This window comes from Apodemus sylvaticus, chromosome 9, assembly GCF_947179515.1.
Source record: "Apodemus sylvaticus chromosome 9, mApoSyl1.1, whole genome shotgun sequence".
NCBI lineage: Eukaryota > Metazoa > Chordata > Mammalia > Rodentia > Muridae > Apodemus > Apodemus sylvaticus.
In genome coordinates, this window is record NC_067480.1 from 54,793,393 (window position 1) to 54,813,667 (window position 20,275).

At 44.8% G+C, this 20,275-nt stretch overlaps 1 protein-coding gene across 1 annotated transcript in view; it reads right to left on the reverse strand.

Moving 5' to 3' along the window:
• LOC127692161 (aldehyde oxidase 2) overlaps window positions 1–20,275 on the reverse strand; it is a 95,083-nt gene that overhangs the window by 13,680 nt on the left and 61,128 nt on the right. Inside the window, exons 29-34 of the mRNA XM_052192229.1 lie at window positions 18,778–18,852; window positions 17,685–17,737; window positions 16,761–16,875; window positions 12,637–12,702; window positions 12,366–12,554; window positions 8,041–8,208 (exon numbers count right to left, since the gene is read on the reverse strand). Of these exons, the coding sequence (XP_052048189.1) occupies window positions 8,041–8,208; window positions 12,366–12,554; window positions 12,637–12,702; window positions 16,761–16,875; window positions 17,685–17,737; window positions 18,778–18,852 (666 nt within the window). The remainder of the gene's footprint in view (window positions 1–8,040; window positions 8,209–12,365; window positions 12,555–12,636; window positions 12,703–16,760; window positions 16,876–17,684; window positions 17,738–18,777; window positions 18,853–20,275) is intronic.

Sequence of the window (20,275 nt, forward strand, 5' to 3'; positions counted from 1 at the left end):
AGATTTCTGTAGGGCTAGAGAGATGACTTAGCAGTTAAGAGCACTGACTGCTCTTCCAGAGGTCCTGAGTTCAGTTCCCAGCAACCACATGATGGCTCACAAACATCTGTAGTGGGATCCGATGCCCTCTTCTGCTGTATCTGAAGATAGCTACAGTGTACTCATATAGATAAAGTAGACCTGTAAGGTGTTCCTCATTCCTTTCCCCACGTGATGCTGTCTGTGCTGATCAGTAAAGGAGAGTAAAGCCCTTTGTTAGAGACGGACATGCAGGCACATAGACCTTTACTGCAGAGCCATCTTACCACCTCTCAAATGACTTTTCCAAGGGGATGGCTTTATTTCACACAAGACGCTGCTACTGATATAAGCTGTTGGGGGTAAAAAGATCAACAGACCACAGGAAGAGAGGTTGGTTTTCTAAAGCAGTATAGCCACCCAATCAGGACAGAGCAGTTTAAGGTTATCTTTGGTAAGATTGAGGACAGCATGAACTAAATGAGAGCCTCTGCACTCAGTGGTCCTCTGGTTTGGACCACACCAGATGTTCTTCAGATGTGTACCTCAGGGCAGGGCACTTTTCTTTTTCCTCTGAGATACGGTCTTATGTAACCCAGGCTTGCCTCAAATTCATTATGGCTAAGCATGACCATAACCATCTGATCCTCTCACCACAGGGGGTTTTTAAATTAAAAAAATATACACATTCAAAAACAGTATTAGAGAGTTGGATGCAGTTCAGATGTAGAGTGTACACCAAGCCTGCGTGAAGACCTGCTTCCCATTGCTGGCTGTGCAAAAACTCAACACACCATCTCCACCACTCCCACCAAAGCAATGCCTATGGAGACTGATTCTGCAGAATGACTGCTGGGTCAAGTGCCACCAGTTACTGCAGGGGACACATCCAGTCCCTGTATCCTGGGCATCCATGTTTAAAGCAGAACCAGTTTTATAAGCTATGAGCCAAACTTCTTCCAAGACGGCATAAGAGCTGAGAGAATAATGTGGTGAAGAATGAGTTTGTATGCATACATGCATATACACATGTCTCAAGAGAATAGGTGTGCATACATGCAATACGTGTGTCTCAGAAGAGTAGGTTCAGTACTCAGGGGAGACTATGTCCTGAGAAGTCAGTACAGTCATGCAGCCAGTCTTCTGGCTCCATGAATCCGTGTGACCGAGGCATGTTTGTGCTGGGCTAGGGCCCTGGCAATTATCTGTGGCTGGGATTGTAGCAGAACACGCTGGGGGCTGCATGTTTCTACTTGATGCAGTCTATGCACCCCAGGAAATGGAATGCAGTTCTGTAGGACTGGCAGTACTAACTCCTCTAGTGCAGAGAATCCTGAGCTGGGTGTAGGGTGAGGGTCCAGCATACTGAGTGGCTAGTATAGGCAGGTGGGGCACTGGGCAGGGCATTATCTTCCCACCTTGCTGCCGTCTGGGAGGAAGGGCTCCCTTTAATGGAGCAGGTGACCCCTTCAATGTTACTAAGGGTCACTGAGCTTTGGCATCCAGAAAAGAGCAGGCAGAGAACATGAGATATGGGGCTGGCAAGGGCTAGAGAGGAAGAGGAGTCGTTGACTGGAGATGCCCTTAGGGTTTGCAGGTGAAAGGAAGGCTTCAGAAACTAGGCCAGTCACTTACCCAGTAGCCGGGCTTGTCTAGGGCGGGGCTGGCTGTTTGGAATGGAGACTAATCTAAGAAGGAAAGGACTTTCCCTGACTGCTGGTTGGGAGTCTCCTCCGCAACTCAGCACGGACAAGGCTGCTATTCACACTGTGCTGTGAACTAAAAACCCATTTTCAAACTTGTTTCTAGGCGGAGCTGTTTGAGTTTAGCTTCCTGGAAATGGAAACAATTTGATAATTGGCTTTACTTGTATTTCTACACTGTCATCCCATAGAGCTCATGTTTTCTTTCTTTCTTTTCCTTCTTCCTGCAGCTGGGGATTGAATTTAGGGCCTTGTGAGGCCAGGCTAGCATAGCCCACATCCAGAGCCCTCATACGGACCACAGCTCTGCACCACACCCCACATCTATAGCCCTTAGACAGAGCACAGCTTTGTAACTACTTGACTCACCCACTACAGATAATAACAAGGTCCCAGGTTTGCCCCTGTGTCCAGTCTTCCTTTCTCATTTCCTATATTGGAACTCTCTCTCTCTAGACCAAGCTGTCCTCCAACTCACAGAGACCCACATACTTCTGCCTCCTAAGTGCTGGGAATAAAGGCATGCACCATCATGTCTGGCTTGTTTTTTAATCTATAACCAGATTGCCCAAGGTAACACTTTTTTCCTCTAATTTATAAGGATGTGAAATCTTTCCTGTCTTAAAATTGTAACAATTTTTCTTTTTCAAATCTTGTTTTTTTGTTTGTTTGTTTTGTTTTTTCAAGGCAAGGTTTTTCTGTGTAGCCCTGACTGTCTTGGAACTCATTCTGTAGACCAGGCTGGCCCCGAATTCAGAAATCTGCCTGCTCTGTCTCCCAAGTGCTGGGATTAAAGGTATGCCCCACCACTGTCCGGCTCAAATTTTGTTTTAAGGAATGTAATGCCCCAAACTAACCTGTAAGCCCCACCTACCCAAGAACCAGGTAACTACCTGGAATGCTGGGAGTTGTAGTTAGTGGAAAATTACAATGCCTCGTGGGAAAGTATGGTGGCCTATAGGTGCTGGGTCCATTGCTACAAGGAAATTCCAGGAAAGGATCCTGACCAAAATCCATCTCTGGGTCAATTTGGTCAGTTTTTAATATTTAATAACGCTTGCTTTAAATTTGGCCCAGAATGGAGAATTGGTTTTCTTTGGTGAATTTCAGTAATAACCCTGGCTAAATCCCTGGAACTTATGATGTAAGGAGAGAATAAACTCCTAATAGTTGTCCTCTGATTGCTACACAATCAGACATGACTATACACACACATTACACTCACTCTCTCTCTCTCTCTCTCTCTCTCTCTCACACACACACACACAGAAAGAGAGAGAGAGAGAAAGTTAGCTTTAAAATCTCATTTTAAAACTTTTAAAAGTATTTTTTAAAATCTTGTTTCTAAGAAGTACTAATGTGAGACTTCATTATGTCTCTTTTTAAAAATATGTTTAAGAGATTTTTCTTGTGGAGTTGTAAATAATTATACAAAACACATTTTTCTTCCTCCCATCACCAAAAAGAAAATGGCGTAGAGATAGTACTTTTGTTTGTTCAAGGCCATCAGTCTGGTTCAGAGTGGAACCGGCAGCTCTGCTTTTCACCAGAGACTAATTCTAAGAAAGGACCAAACCCAACACTCAAGCAAGCCGAGCTCTGCCGAGGGCTGGTGAGAAGGCTCACCGGGGCGGACGAAGCCACTTGCAAGTGAGTCTCCCCACCCCAGCTCCTTCTGTGGGACCCTCAGAGTAAAAGGAGAGCCCGCCTCCAGCAAGTTACCCTCTGACTCCCACAGCTTCATGCACACAGGAAATAAGCAAGTGTCAGTACAAAACACAACACAAGCAAAAGCAAGCACAAGCAAAAACAAAACAAAACTCTGTATAATAAAAGCTTGCTCAATGGGATTTTTGTTTTTGTTTTGATAACAAAATACCTTAAACTGAGTTGGTGGTGGTGGTACATGCCTTTAATACCAGCAGAGGCAGGCAGATCTCTATGAGTTCGAGGCCAGCCTAGTCTATAGAGTGAGTTCCAGGACAGCCAGGGCTATACAGAGAAACCCTGTCTTAAAAAAAAAAAAATTCTAAAGTTTCTCACTTGTTTACCCATGAAAATGAAAATGTGGCTTTTGGTTATAAGTTCTGTAAGTTCCTGTTTGTTCTGGCCTCAGGGGGTCAACTTGGTTTAATGTGGAAATATTTATCAGCCTTGTAGCTGAGGCCTGTTTTGAAGGTCATTAACAGTTATGGGTATTTAGGGAAAAACTTAATTCTGGTGTTTATGGAGCAACTCATATTTACCCAGTATTTTTACATGCATTATTTCATTTAACTCCAAGGGAAAAGTACTGAGTAATTTAGCATCATTTCTGTTTAAGAAAAATATCCAGGTAATTTGTTTTTTCTCTAATGGTGGGGAAGAGGCTGCCAAATGAGGAGGCTCCGAACTTTCCAAGGCTTGTGTTTTCACACACAGACCTTTCCTAGTCATTTGTTACTTTCTTAGTCATTAGAACAAGTTGTATTTTTTATTTCAGAATCTGCTACTATTTATATTCTGTGTGCATGTGAGAGAAGGCGCTCACAGGGACTGGAGAAATGTTCCATCTCGGAGCTGGTTGTGAGTAGCTTGATGGGGCCTCTCAGGAATACAAGTACTTGTAACCTCTTCTTTCCTTCCCTCCCCCCCCCTGTCGGTCTGTCTGTCTGTCTGTCTGTCTGTCTTTTGAGGCAGAGTCTTCTTTTCTCTTCCTCCCCCTTCCCCTCCCCTTCTCCAGGGTCTTCCTCTGTAGCTCTGGCTAGCCTGGAATTCACTAGGTAGACTATAATCCTCCTATAATCCTCCTTCTTGTCCATGCCCTCTAAGTGGGGGAAAAAGTATTTTAGCCATGGGTACAGCATTGTGAATCATTATATATCCTCTTGACCCCCTGCCCCCACCCCAGACAGGGTTCTTCTGTGTACTTCTGTATGACCTGGAACTCACTTTATAGACCAGGCTGGCCTCGAACTTGGAGATCTACCTGCCTCTGCCTCCCAAATACAGAGATTAAAGGTGTGCATCACCAGCTGCCTGGCTATCCCTTCCACTTCTTTTTCTTCTCTCTGTGCTTGGGACCAAACCGAAGACATCGCATATGCTAGGCAAAGGTGCTACTATTGAGCCGCAGTTTTAGCTCAGCATATACTTCAACTAAAAAAATTGTAGTCAACAGCTCGGCATGGTGGCTGTTAGGTCTCAGAAACCCGGGGAAAGTGGCTGAGGTACTTATTTACATATCAAAGCCGACACCACACTGGCCAGCTCTCCCCCCACCACTCTGTTCTTGTGGCTCCGCCCAGGTCTCCTCTCCCCGTCCCCTGCCCTAAATCCCTCCCTCCTAGGAGCTGCGCTTCCGCTTCTCTTTCTTGCCTGCTTCCTCTATAACTCAGCCAGTTTTGCTTTGTGATTCTCTTGGCGTCGTGGCTTGGGCTGCCTTCGCCTTGCCGTGTTTCCTCTCTTGCTGTCTCTCTTCTCTCGTGTTCAGGTTCCATCTGCTGGCCATGGTCAGCTTGGACTCTTCCCGCTGCCTGCTTTCTCTACAATAAAAACGTTCTTCTCCTCCTTTTATTTCATATTTTCATTCAGTGGCACAGGCCCTGTAATCCCAGTACTTGGGAGGTGGAGGCAGAAGGATCAGTACTTCAAAGTTATCTTGGACCACATAGCAGATGTAAGACCGTAGCCTGCATGCAATAGGCTTTCTTACAGGATGCTGCTGTAAATAAACTCTCTTCAATTGGACTTAAGTTTTCACCCCTGAGAGGAATGCCTTTCCCTCCCGCCATGCCCTCCAGTGTGCCCTGCCTCCTGCCCACTCGGCAAAGCAGCTTAGTTTCCTCAAGAGCATTATGCAAACAGCCCCGTCCTGCTACTAAACCTCTGTGTGCCGAGCACACCTGGTGATTGTGAGGAGAAATACTCTCTGGTTTTCATTGTTTCCCTGATCCTGCTTTGAACTCTGAGCTCTCTGGAGTAAAAGCTTTACAGGACATCTATAAAAGGATCTGAGGCAGGAGATCCGTCTGTCTGTCCATCTATGTACATGCATGCACACAGCCACCCCATGTACATAAATTCCATACATACACATACATTCCATATATATACAAAGTATGTGTTTGAATACATACACATATATGTATTTGTATACATACATCTCACACAATTTGTTTTTTAAAAAAAAAATGGGATCTCACTATGTAGCCCAGGCTGGCCTCAAACACGATCCTTCTGCTTCAGCTTCCCAAGGGCTGGTATCACATGTGTGTACCCACGGCTGGTTTTCATTGGATAGAGCGATATTGACATTTCCTGCAGATTATTTTGTGTGTTTCTCTGTTTCTCCCCTTCTGTCAATGTCTTTTTTGCTCTCCTTGGGACACTTCCCTCAAGGCTGCCTTTGAGTTATTTCCTCTTTGCGGATAATCAGCCCTCACTGACCTTAAAAGGGTATAGTGGTTTGGATAAGGATGGCCCTCTAGGCTCAAAAGTTTAATGCCTAGTCAACAGGGAGTGGCTCTGTTTAGAGGAGTTGGGGGCCTTGCTGGAGGAAGTCGGGCTTTCAGAAACATGGTTAATGCCCCATTGCTGTGAAGAGACACCAAAACACAACTCATGCTTGGGGGTCACTTCACCACGACACAACACAAGGAACTGTATTAAAGGATCGCAGCATTAGGAAGGTTGCAAACCACGGGTTTAGCCAACTGACCAGAGTACTCTAGGCCTAGTGAGGGAACTTAATTTAAAATAATAATGACAGTAAGTAATAATAATGGGGCTGGAGGGATGGCCCAATGGTTAGCTCAGAGGACCAGCGTTTCATGTCCAGAAACTAAGTAAGGTAACTCACAGGCTCACAACTGCCTGTAACTCCAGCTCCCAAGGATCCAGTGCTATCTTTTGGCCTCAGTGGGTGCCTGTAAGATATCTGCACACAGAGGCAGGGATATATGTGCAAACACACAACACATACTGATAAATAAATATCAAATAGAGAAGTAAGAAAATAAATTCTAAAAATGTACGACGGAGAACAATCTAGGAAGATACCCAGTGTCAGTATCAGGCTCTGGCCTCTACACTCAAACACACACGAACACAAGTACACACACAAGAGCATGCATACATGACCAACACACAGGAACATATGCACAACAAACATAGTCATAGTTATTTCTAGTTGAAAGGATTATGGTTGATTTTAAGTTCTATCTTACTCTTTTCTAAAGTGGAAATGTGTTACTGTATGTATGTATGTATGCATGCATGTATGTATGTATGTATGTCTCACTATGTAGACCAGGTGATTCTGGAACCCACTGTGTAGACCAGGCTGGCCTTGAACTCAGAAGTTCAAATCCTATCTCCCTGCCACCCTCCCAGGTGCTCCACCAAGCATAGCATATGTTACTTTTATAAAGACAAAATGTAAAACACTATTAAATTTTAATATTCCAATATTAAATCTAGGTCTTACCATGAAATGATTGATATCTAGGAGCCATTGAAGAATATTTTAGAAAATTTGAGACTACTCTCACATTGACAAAAGTATCTGATTGATAGGCATTTACATAATTGGTAGACAACTGGCGTCCACTAGGGCATATTGACAAGGTCTCAGCAAGGAATCATCAGACTTGGCAGAAAATGCTGTCTCACCCCGTGTGCCTCAGAGCCCAGCTGCCTGTCCTGAACTGTGAATAAGAGCTGAGTGATTCACTCCTTCCCACTGTACATGACAGCTCTGCCAGACGACGCCTTGGCTAAAAACATTCTGAATCTGTGGAAATGTGGGAGGCCAATTTCCAGGAGCCAGGCTGTGAGAAGGAGCCCCGGGTGAGCAGGGAAAAGTCCGAGAAGCTTTTTATCATGTGTTTAGATTCCTTACTCTGCTTCCATTCCGGAAAAGGATGCTTATCACTGTGAAATGGGACTGAGAGCCCGGTTTTGAAAGTCATATGAGCTTAAGCTTTAGAGTAAGAAACGAGGTGACCTTACAGTGGCCGTTGATGAACAAGGCCAGGAGAGTGCTATACTGGAGCCCTTCCTGAGTTGCAAGATCCCTGCCTCTGTCTGTGGAGGAAGCTCTGGTTGGAGGCAGATGACTGTCCTCGTTGCTGAGGTCAGGAGATCGGGATGAATGTCTGAACCACGGCTTGACAATTCACCCTCCGCCTTCCAGCTGCCAGGATCGGATCGCAAGCTTTTGCTACCACGCCTTATCACTTTATAGCTTGACTAGACACGGGTTAGGTCCCAGACTGACACAAGAAGCTAAGGGAGCAGGAAGTGGAAGTGAGTCTGCAGGAACTGAGCAGCTCCCTACCATGTCGGTGAACCGATCTGCACAGGCCATCCGCACCCGCTCTGGGGTTGCCGGGCTCTTCACTGTGAAGTCCTCGGCTAAGTCTCTCTGTCTCCGTGCCGCAGCCACCGCATCAACAATGGCAAAGAACACAGATGACCCTAGGAACATCCCAGACTCCCCGAGGCCCTGCAAGAAAACACATTTGTCTATTTTATTGCTTTTTTGAGACAGGGTTTCACTTTGTTTCTCTGGCTGTTCTGAAACTCACTATGTAGACCAGGCTGAACTCACAGAGATCACAGCTTCTGCAATACATTTGTTTTAACAGCTTCTATAGTAGACAACGAGCTACTTTGGGACTGGGTGTCATCTTGTTCAGCACTGTTCAGGGATCCCTTAATCCCTGGCATTCAGCCCTATAAGTCACTTCTTAAATTTGAATTTTCTGCATTTTCAATTCTGTTTGGGTTAAATATTTGTTCTATGGGAAAGGGATACATGTGTGTTTACATGTATGTGCATACACAAGGTGACCATGTGTTTCTGTGGGGTAAGAGAAGGGCACCCTTATTAGAACCGTCAATGGTTTGAACTTGCCAACTTCATAAGCAGAGGGGGAAATAATTCCTCATTTTGACTCTGGACTGAGGGCTGCAGGGTACTTGTCTCAGCTTGCTTCTCATTGTTGGGATGAAACAACACAATCAAAAGCCATTTGGGAAGAGTTTATTCGGCTTACAGATCCTGATCGAAGAGAAGTCAGGGCAGGAGTGCACAGCAGGAACATGGAGGCCATGGAGGAATGCTGCTTACTGACTTGCTCAGCCTGCTTTCTTATAGAACCCAGGACCACTTGCCCAGGGGTGGGACTGACCATGGTGGCCCTCCCACATCAGTCCTGAATCAGGAAAATACCCCGCAAACTTGCCTACTGGCCAGTCTGATTAAAGCATTTTCCCAGTTGAAGTTTCTCTTGCCAGAAGACCCTGGCTTGTGTTAGCAGACAACACACTAACCAGCACAGTACTGTGGGAGAGGAAGACTCTGTGGGCAGTGACAGACCTTCCTGTGTAGGCAGTGGGCAGAGTGAGGTGTGGGCAGGCGAAGGACTGTGGAGAGACAGAGGCCTTCCACGGTCTGAGGGGGCAGCTGTCTTCACTTCTGGATAATTGTTGCCTTCCATGAAGGCACCCAAAATAACCAGATCCTTCTTTTTCAGAAGGGTCTCTGTATTTGTAGCTTTTGTTTTGTTCTTGGCAGTGGTGGGGATTGAACCAGGACCGTGTGCACACTGAGCAAGCATTCTCTTGCTCACCATTACCCTCGATCTTTGTTTTAATTTTTTGGTTTCTGAGACAAGGTCTTACTGTGGAGCCCAGATTGTGAAATGCACCATGGAGTTGACCAGGCTGGCTTTGAATATCCAATCGTCTTCCTGCTTTTACCTCCCAAGGGCTGGGACCATAGTCACTCACCCATCACCATGTCCTTCTTGATCCCTGTGTGTTTTCCAGAGAGATCTTGCTTTGTAGCCTAGGCTGGCATTAATTCATAAACCTTCTACCTCTACCTATTGAGTGTTGTGACTACGGGCATGTCCACCATGCCGGATGCCCTGCCTGAGTACTCTCAGCCTGAAGCTGTTCTCTGTAGGCTCTGGACTGCCTCTGGCCTTCCCCCTTTAGATGGTTTCTAGTCCAGCAAGAGTCTGAAGGCCTGTTGGTGCCCCTTGCCAACCCAAGTCCAGAGGTGATACCCAGGCTGAAGGGGAATTCAGTTAGGAAATGATGAAATCCCTGCAGATATATTTTTCTTGTTTCAGAAAAGAAAATCAATTTAGTCCTGAATGAAAAATAAAAATAAGAAAGAAAGAAGAAGGACATGACTGTTCTTAGGAGAAGGTTTATTGTAGAGAAAAGGGGGAATAAAAGGCAGATATCTGGGAGAGTCTAGAGTGAACATGACCAGGCCACGTGAGAAGGGAGAGGTCTGGCTGGGAAACCAATAGGCCATGGGGGTAGATGGTAGGCTAAAAGGGGCTGGTAACCAAAACCACCGTATTATATAGGAAGGGCAGCCCAGGCCCTGGGCTGGAGAAGTTTAAGGTAGGGGGAGTGTGCCAGCCACATCTTTTAGGTAGGGACTGAGGGGAGCTGGGAGAACCTGGCAGTCAGTTCTACTTTGGTTCGTTAAATGTTAGTCATTTGTCAGGGTTTGAGGTATAACAACTCCTATCTAGAAGTTTCCCCATTTTAAAAAAATATTTATTTATTTATTTTATGTGAAGAAGGCATTGGATCCAATTACAGATGATTTTAAGATTTATTTATCTTTTTGTTTTTTGTTTTGTTTTTTGGGTTTTTTTTTTTTTTTTTTTTTTTGGATTTTTGTTTTTTTCGAGACAGGGTTTTTCTGTATAGCCCTGGCTGTCCTGGAACTCACTCTGTAGACCAGGCTGGCCTCAAACTCAGAAATCCCCCTGCCCCTGCCTCCCAAATGTGAAGAGGTCTTCAGATTCCTTACAGAGGGTAGTGAGCCACCTCGTGATTGCTGGGAATTCAACTCATGACCTCTGGAAGAGCAAACAGTGATCCTAACCACTGAGCCATCTCTCCAGCACCTCCCCACAGATTTTTTTTAAGGAAGACTTTATACCTCACACCTTGGTGAGGTTTCTCTCTGAGGTTTGTCATGATCTACAGAAAGCAAGGCAAACAAAGTTGACCTTTATTTTAATTTGCCGTTCCTTTCCTTTGGTCCTTATTAAAGGTTGGATAGTGTCTTTGCTTCCTGACACTGTGACTTTGAAGTCACATGATTCTTTATTGTAGGAGCTGTCTTGCATACTGAAGCTATTTAGCCACACCCCTGGCTTCCAAGCAAATCCTTTAAATTCTTTCAGCCAGAAATGCATCTGGATATTATCAGTTTCCCTTTTGTGTGTGTGTGTGTGTTTAAGTGTCCTCGTGCGTGCAGATGTGTGCACATGTGTGTGTGAGCCTGCCTGCCTGCTTGCCTGTCTGTCTGTCTTTGTAGGGGTAAGACATTCTCACCACAGTTGGTACCAGCTGTTCTATATTCATTTCTGGGCTTGGCTGAGGAGTCAGAGGCAGGCAATTTACCTAAGAGCAAAGGAGGATGGTGGACTGGGGTAGGAACTCAGGTCTCCAGGCCACTGTTGGCTATGGTCGCAGTGCTATCATGTCTTCAGTCTCACTGATTATTTTCGCTTTGTTTGTTTCTTTTGAGACATGGCTAGCTTGTGCTGCTCTGGAGCTCTATATAGCCCAAGCATCTTTTAGCCCGCCCTCTGCTGGGGTGATTGGTTCGAGCTACCACACCCAGCTCAATATTGCCTTCTTTCTCCACACACCCCTTTTCATGTGGATGTGTGTGGGTGCGTGCACACAGGTGTGCATGCGTGTGGTGGCCAGAGGGCGTCCTCAGATTACTCTCCTTGGAAACACTCTCTACCTCCTTTGAGGTGGTGGCCTTGAGCTCACCAATTAGGCTAGACCAACTGGCCAGAGAACCCCAGGGATCCTCCTGTCTTTGCCTCCCCAGTGCTGGGGTTACAAGAGTGTGCGACACCCAGAATTTTTGTGTGAGTTCTAGGGATTAAGCTGATACTCTTGTGCTTTTGAGGCTAGCACCTTACTGATGGGGCTGGGGCCATTCCTCTAGCCTCGGGTACATTCTCAGGTCTTAGGTGAGAGTTGGACATGGTGCCATCCCAGCCCTTGGGAGGTGGAGGCTGGAGAATTAAGAGTTGGAGTTTGAAGCCATTCTGGTCTCTGTAAGATCTATCTCAAAAAACAAAAACAAAAACAAAAACAAAAAAAACCCCAAAAACTAAAAAAAAGAAATAGACGGTTGAGCGGTGACAGTGCAAGCCTATCCCAGCACTTGGGGGCAGAGGCTGGTGGTGCATCTCTACAAGTTCCAGGCCAGCCTGCTCTACAGAGCAAGTTCTAAGATAGCCAGGGTTACATAGAGAAAAACTGTCTCAAAAAACAAAACACACCTCCCCCAAAAAGAAAAAAAGAAAGAAAAAGAAAAGAAAGACATAGATGATGTTTTAAAATGAAAGCTTTACTCTCTGAAGAAGTCCATGTTTTCCTATAATTTTCAGGGAGAGAAAGTTAATACTAACCTAATAAACCAGCATCCAGGGCAGCTCCCAGGAGGGATTTCTCTCTCCTGGACCCCAGGTTTCCTGAGGTGAGTGGTCTCCAAGGGGCCGTAACCATGATAACCCTGAGCATCAGTCTTTGTTCTGTCTGGTGCTTTCTCCGGCCATGCTCCTGGGCTGCTGCAGGTGGACAGGCTGGTTTACAGCTTACCTTTGACGAGTAGATGGTGAGCGGGGTCTGAGACGAGGGCAGCAAGGACACATTAAACTGCTCCGGGACATCAGTGACAGTTGGGATTTTGTACTTGTCCAGGCTCCGGGAGTACAGGACACCCTCTGGAGAGTAGAATAGCTCCTCGGTGGTATAAAGGCCCATTCCTTGAATAAATGCGCCTTCAATCTGAAGGGGGACAATTTTAAGCCTACGTTACCCTGCGACCACTCTTAGGAAGGGGTTTCTAATCAGTCGGGCCAGCACCTACCTGCCCAACATCAATGGCTGGATTCAGACTGCAACATGCGTCCATGACAATGTCGGTTCTGATTTTCTGAGACAGATAAAAAAATTACTTTTTAATAAAAACTTGAAATAAACTACTATTTTAAGTTGTGGAGGATATAGTTCAGTGTTAGAGTGTTTGTCTAGTATGTACAAGGTTCTAGGCTTGATCTCCAGTAATACACACACACACACACACACACACACACACACACACACACAAATAAATAAATAAATAAATAAAATTTACTTTCAGGTTAGCTCAGAACAAAGGCAATTGCTGCCTCAGCTGGTGACCTTGAGTTTGAACCCTGAACCCATATATCGGACCTGAATTACAGAAGCTGTCTAGCCTCCACATGTGTGCTGGGGCGTTCATATTCCCTCCCCTTCAACCCCCTCGATGAAGAAATGAATTGCAAAGAGTTTCTTGCTATCCTAGAACCTCTGCCCTGAATCTTCTCAGTTTCTGACAAACTTCCCATGGAGGCCAGGCCTGGTCGACCTGGAAGATCTTCGGCATTTATTGTTTCGACTCCTGCTAAGCTATTCCAAAGTCCAGGGCATGCTGGCGTGTGTGTGTGTGTGTGTGTGTGTGTGTGTGTGTGTGTGTGTCACCTGGTAAATGATTGAGCCTTCCTGTCCACCTGATTCTAGACCTGGCTTCATGGCTCTAGTGGAATTCCTGAGCATGTCACAAGGGCTGGGCACAGGGGGCTTTGTTGCCATTTTACTGAGACTCATCCAGGACATGTGTACGTTTAGGGGCTTGCAGATTTTTAGCAGTGCTGAGGCTGACTTGGACCCGCAGACTTTGTGGGTCTGCTTCCTTCTCTGAGAAACAGTGAAATAACCCAGCCCTGTGTGTGTGTGACTGTGCGTGCGTGCGTGAGTGCGAGAGAGAGAGAGAGAGAGAGAGAGAGAGAGAGAGAGAGTGTGAGAGAGAGAGAGAGAGAGAGAGAGCACATTGGTTACTGGGAGCCTCAGAAAACTCCTAAGTGTCTCTGGGTTATTTCAGGAATACCTCTGGGCTATCTCAAGAATATCCCTGGGCTTTCTCTGAAATACCTCTGTGATCTCAGGAATACCTCTGGACTTTCTTTATTTCTTCTTTTCTTTCACTTTTTAAAAAGGATTTATTTATTTGTTTTTATGTATGTGAGTACATTGTCATTATCTGACACACCAGATGATCCCATTACAGATGGTTGTGAGCTACTGTGTGGTTGCTGGGAACTGAACTCAGGACCTCTGGAAGAGCAGTCAGTGCTCTTAATCCTTGAGCCATCTCTCCAGCCCCACCTCTGGATTCTTTCTCTTTCTTTTTTCTTTCTTTCTTTCTTTCTTTCTTTCTTTCTTTTTTCTTTCTTTCTTTCTTTCTTTCTTTCTTTCTTTCTTTCTTTCTTTCTTTCTTTCTTTCTTTCTTTCTTTCTTTCTTTCTTTCCTTCCTTCCTTCCTTCCTTCCCTCCTCCTCCTCCTTCTCTTCCTTCTCCTTCTTCTTCTCCTCCTCTTCCTCCTCCTCCTCCTCTTCTACTTCCTCCTCCTCCTCTTCTTCCTCCTCCTCCTTCTTCTTTTTCTGAGACAGGGTTTCTCTGTGTAGCCCTGGTTGTCCTGAAACTCACTCTGTAGACCGGGCTGGACTCGAACTCAGAAATTCTCCTGCCTCTGCCTCCCATGTGCTGGGATTAAAGGCGTGCGCCACCACGCCCAGCTCCTCTGGACTTTCTTTGTCAGCCATTCATCAGTTTTATTCTGGTAACAGCTTCTTCTATTTAGACCTAGTAAATGGGCTTCTCCTTTCTAATCTTTGCAATGGAAATCCCTCCCTCCCTTCTTTCCTTTTTTCCTTACTTCCTTTTCAAATCCTCTAACTTGCACCTTTACAGGGCTGGGATCATAGTCACAGAACACCACACTCAGTTTTGTGCAGTTCTGGGGATCGTATGCAGCCCACAGCTTCCTTCATGATAGGAAGATATTCTATCAAGTGGACTAAATACCCAGTCCTTCTCTTTGTCCCTTTTGAGAAGGAGTCTTGCTGTGTAGCCCAGACTGGCTTTAAACTTGTGGTCCTGTAGCCTCAGCTGCTCAAGTGCTGGGGTTACAGGTGTTTCCTACCATGTCCTAGTGGCTGTTCTGACTCTCTCTCTGCTCTCTCAGCCCTAGAATCCGCCTTCTTTCTCAACCTGGGTAGGGACTGGAGTCACCTCAGCCCTCCCCACTGTGACTATCTTGATGTTTGGCGTGGTTTGTGCTGTGGCATTGCACAGAGGAAAGAGTGACAACTAGCTGGGCATCCTGGACAACCATGCCTCACAGAACTGAACATAGTGGGCCATCTGTTTAGTGTCTGAATAGAGTGAACTATTTTCAGGGATCAACATTAATATGGAAATTTCTGAACCTTTTCTTATATGCATAAACTGGAAGGCACAGAAAAGACCAGATTTTAACACCATGTATTCTGGAAGATTCTTCTGTTTGTTTCTTAAAGGATTTATTTTAAAGCCTTCAGATAGAGTTGACAGATCAAATAAGTATGTCCCAAGACTTGTGTGGGATATCTTTATGCTGGAAACGTATTTGTTGCTTACTTGAAATTCAAGTTTAATTAGCCAGCCTATGTTTTTATTTGCTAAATCTGGCAACACACCTGTCAGTGTGGAGAGTCTTATGACTAGCTGATCATCAAAACCAGCTTTCAATTAAGGAGGAGCCTTGGGAAAACAGAGACACTGGCCTGTGAGCCTTGAGAGGAGCCTGAAGCAGGCCCCAGGTGACACCCCCAGGGCTGCTGCATGAATATCATTACCTATGTGTGTCTCAGTGTGAAAGACACCAGAAAAGAGTCTAAAACAAGACATGAGCAGTCTGTGATCATGTGAGTTTTCCTCTTAAAAATGACCTCATAAAAATGGAGCCGCAGAGGGAGGTGATACCTCAGCAGGTAAAGGTGCTTGCTGCCAGGGCTGACAGCCTGAGTTTGATCCCTGGGGCCCACGAGGTGGGAGGAATGAGTCTTCTTTCACAAGTTGTCTTCCGATCTCCACATGTGCCATCTGGCACGCCCCACCCCCAGGGAAAATAATCGTAAAGACGTGTTGACATAATATTAATGTATCCTAAAGAGAAACCGGAATTAAAGCGGAGGGCATTTCTCTTCAGACACTGTGTCTTTAAACAATCTTATTAATGGGCTAGGGACGTGGCTTGGTTGGTACTGTGCATGCCTAGCAGACGGAAGGCTGTGTGTGTGTGTGTGTGTGTGTGTGTGTGTGATCGCCAGCACCTGCACACACTGGATGTGGCTACACATACTTACAAGCCCAGCATTTGAGAGATGGAGGCAGGAAGATCAGAAGTTCAAGATTATCTTTGAGTACACAGTAAGTTCAAAGGCATCTCAGGCTCCCTAAGATCCTGTCTCAAAAAACATCCTTGTTTCTAATATTGATGTGGAAGAGAAGTTAAGTAAGAATAAGTAAATAGAAGTATTTTGATATGTTACAGCCATTATACTTTTCCTAACAAAACAACTTACTACACTTTGGTTATATTTAATATCTAGTATTTCTGTGGCCGTGGTCTCCAGAATGGTATCTGAAGTACAATCTGTAGGTTTACTATTTATGGTAAGCTACTGACTTGGCCTAGCCGTGCTCCCTGACTACACAGGTGACTTCTTGATGAGCAGTCGCAGGCTCAGCATTCTTTTCCGACCCCACCCCACCCCAGCCTGTGCCTTTGGTCATCCATACTGTCCTTGGAATAATGACTACAGATGAACAGCAGCTGACTAAAGGACAACCTATTCTCTTTGAGGAATAAAACCTGCTTCTGGATAAAATTTTGGGAAGTGATTCTGTCGTCTGAAATAACTTTGACATATTAATTACATCCAGCTGGTCACAGCTGTTCCCTTTTGACTACTATATTATTATTATTATTTTATGTGACGATTCCAAGAGAATACTGGATCTCTTGAAATTCCCTTGGAATGGAGAGAATCATCTTTTCTTTTGCATGTTAGGCAATGGCGCTGGGCCACTTTCTCCACAGTGCCGGTTGGGTTGCAGACCTAACCTGCCTAGGGTGGTGTTGACCTACCTTGTGAGCACCCGTCAGGCAGTCAATTTCAACCTCAGAACACGCGGCTCCATAGACGTAGTATGGGAACGGGTCTCCCTCTCCCTTCTCCCAGTCCATGAAGGCCTTGTAGCCCCTGAGGGAATAAAGTCCTTTAGGTGGGGGCGGGGTGTGGCAAAGAAAACAATTACCACAATTTTACAATAGCATTTCAATTGCCTGATGCACATTTTTATTTTATTTTATTTTATTTGTTAGCTCATTCAAACTGTTCCCTGGTATTCACCTCAGTGGTTAAGTAAGAACGGGCTAAAGAGAATTAGCATTTCCTCTGTGCATGCCTCTGTAGTCTGAGGGTTTATTTGGCTAAACTGTAACAGTAGTACCATATCCTTCTTGAATGTGATAATCACCCCTCCTTGCTTTCTGTATTTAATGAACATGAATTTATTGGGGTGCTCCCCCATTGATCAACGCTGCTATATATGAAGACAAGTGATTTTTACCCCACCCCCCAAAACCTGCTTCAAAGGAGAAATAATAAAGGAAGGGGGATTGGTAAGGTTGAGTAGCAAGTTAATTCTGGTGATGATATCTATTCACTGCTCACAATAAAGAACAGAGAGGGCTGAGGGGGTAGGTCAGTGGCAGAGTGCTTGCCTACCTTGTGCTAGGTCCTAGGTTCAATCCCAGCCCCAGAACAAACAAACAAATGAAATAATAGCAGATAGATCTGTGTCTTTAATCCTGTTTGAGGGGTTGATTGTTTAACATTTCTTTAACTATATCACTCAGCGGCTTATGTGAATTTACACAATTTTGGGCCTAGAATAGTCTCCCATAGTTATATAATACAATCTTATTTATCAATGAGGACTGAGGCCCAAAGCAACCGGATTACCTCATATTTTCTTATCTAAGCCAAGATATTTTTTTGAGTTTTACCTGAAGTATCCAGTGGCTGAAAGACTGATTCTTTGTTCAAATGCTGCTTCTACCTGTGGAATAGGCATATTTAAGAGAGATTAAATAGATATACCACTTGTTAGGTGGGAATGAGCATATTTTATATATAAACACTGATCTCCACTCCTTGGTACAGAAGTGTTGCTCTGACACCGCTCATCATAGCAGGCAAAACGCTTACACAAGCAAAATAAAAATAGTTAAATCTTTTTTAAAAAAAGATTTGTTTATTATAATACATAAGTACACTGTAGCTGTCTTCAGACGCACCAGAAGGGGGCATCAGATCTCTTTACGAATGGTTGTGAGCCACCATGCAGTTGCTGGGATTTGAACTCAGGACCTTTGGAAGAGCAGTCAGTGCTCTTAACCGCTAAGCCATCTCTCCAGCTCCAAAAATATTGAAGTCATTTAAAAACAGGTAATTGTGCTGGTCAGTGGTGGCATATGCCTTTAATCCCAGTTCTGGGAAGGAAGAAGCAGGTGGATCTCTGAGTTCAAGGTCAGCCTGGTCTGTAGAGTGAGTTCCAGGACAGGGCTACACAGAGAAACCCAGTTTCAAAAAAAAAAAAAAAAAGAAAAGAAAAGAAAAGAAAAGAAAAGAAAGGAAAGAAAGAAAGAAAGAAAGAAAGAAAGAAAGAAAGAAAGAAAGAAAGAAGAAGAGGTATTTGGGGTTTGAGAGTTAACAATATAAGGTGTGAGTGTGTATGAGTGTGTATGTGTGTGATAATTTAGTGAAAAAGTGTAGGATCTGCGAGATGTCTTCAGTTCTCTTCCCACTCAGGGCGTCAGAGTTTTGTGTGGCTCTGCCCTCTTCTTCATGAGCTGAGTGGGAGGCTCCTGGATGCTCCTCCACACACACCCTTCCTCCTCCCAGTGACTGCCCTTTCCTGGGTGTGCCCTCCACACAGACCTGGAACACTTCCCTAAGAGAAACCCAGCCCAGAGACCTCCCCCAGGCTGTGGAGAGCGACTCAGAGGACATGTCTTAGGTGGGTGGCTGCTCAAGGCTGTGGCGCCTCAGACGGCCTGGATGGCTCTCTCACATACGGAAATAGACAGGAGCACCTACCCAGTCTCTCCATGTGCCTTCTGGGTTTTTCTTAATGATGGGCTCAAGACGTTTGAGAAGGATCTGACAGGCATTCTAGACGAAATAAAGAAAGTCTTGCGGTTAGTACTTGTGGCCAAGGATCTTTGGTGGCCCCACAGGTTAGCAAGTGCTCCCCTGCTCCTTATGCTTTGGGAACAAAAGCTAGCACAGTTGAGGTTAGCATCGACTACGGACTTGCTCTCCCATCTTGCTTCACTTCCTGTGAAAATAGCCCAAATCTCTACTCTCAGATCCTGTTTCATAGAGTATCCTGACCTTACTTCCCTCTTTTCTTTAACTACATCTTTGAACTTTACTTTGTGATTTCCAATTATTAAAATAAATAGAATAAACATTATGCTTTCATTCAAATTTATGCTTGTTGCAATGACAGGCCACTATCCTTTTGGATCTAAAACGTTTGACTCTGCCCATCCCTCCCATCTGTTCATCTGTCTCTCATGAAGCCACTATGTAAAGGCCTTGGCTTTGGGTTTGAAGTGAGAAAATAAGAAAGTTGATTTTAAGACATATATGCAAGCAAAAATTCCATACACATAAAATAAAAAGTAAATCTTAAACAAACAAACAAACAAACAAACAAAAAACCCAAAAATATTTATATCTTTTAAAAACAGGTAATTGTGCTGGTCAGTGGTGGTGCATGACTTTAATCCCAGCATTCAGGAGGCAGAGGCAGGTGGATCTCTGAGTTCCAGACCAGCCTTGTCTACAGAGTGAGTCCCAACAGACCAAACCAAAACAAATAAACAAAACCAGAACTATAAACCCACAGTTTCTGATCCTAAAGCTAGATGCTCGAACTCTTAGCTAAGCTAGCAACTCCACAGTGCCTGGTCTGGCCACCTCTTGTTTTAGAGACTACGGCAAATAGAAGCTCATAGAGCTTTTTCATCCATTTGTTCTGAGAGAAACCCACTAGTTTTGTGCCCTTCCAATCGTTCTCACATAGATAAGACTGGTGTGAAGGCAGTTCCTGCGGCAGTTACAGTGGTCTGCAGGAATATGCATTCCCACAATGTTCCAATGGAAAAAGTGTTTGTCATAGAGGAAGCACGACAAATCCAGTGACTACTAATTCAAAAGAACATACATGCAGGTGTGGCAGTGCACACCTGTGATTCTAGAGGTGACTGTTATGAGTCTGAGGTCAATTGGGGATACATAACATGTTGCAAGGCAGCCTGAGCTATAGAGTGAGATGCTGCCTCAAAAGCATCCCAGTACTGGAGAAATGGCTTGGCAGTTAAAAGCACTGGCTTTTCTTCCAGAGGACCTGAGTTCAGTTCCTGGCACCCACCTGGCAGCTCTGTAGCTCCAGTTCCAGAGGATCTAATGCCCTGCCCTGACCTCCAGCAGGCACCAAGCATGCATGTGGTTCACAGATATACATGCTGGTAAAACACCCATAAACATAAAAAAAAATAGTAACATATAAAACAATAACAACAAAAAT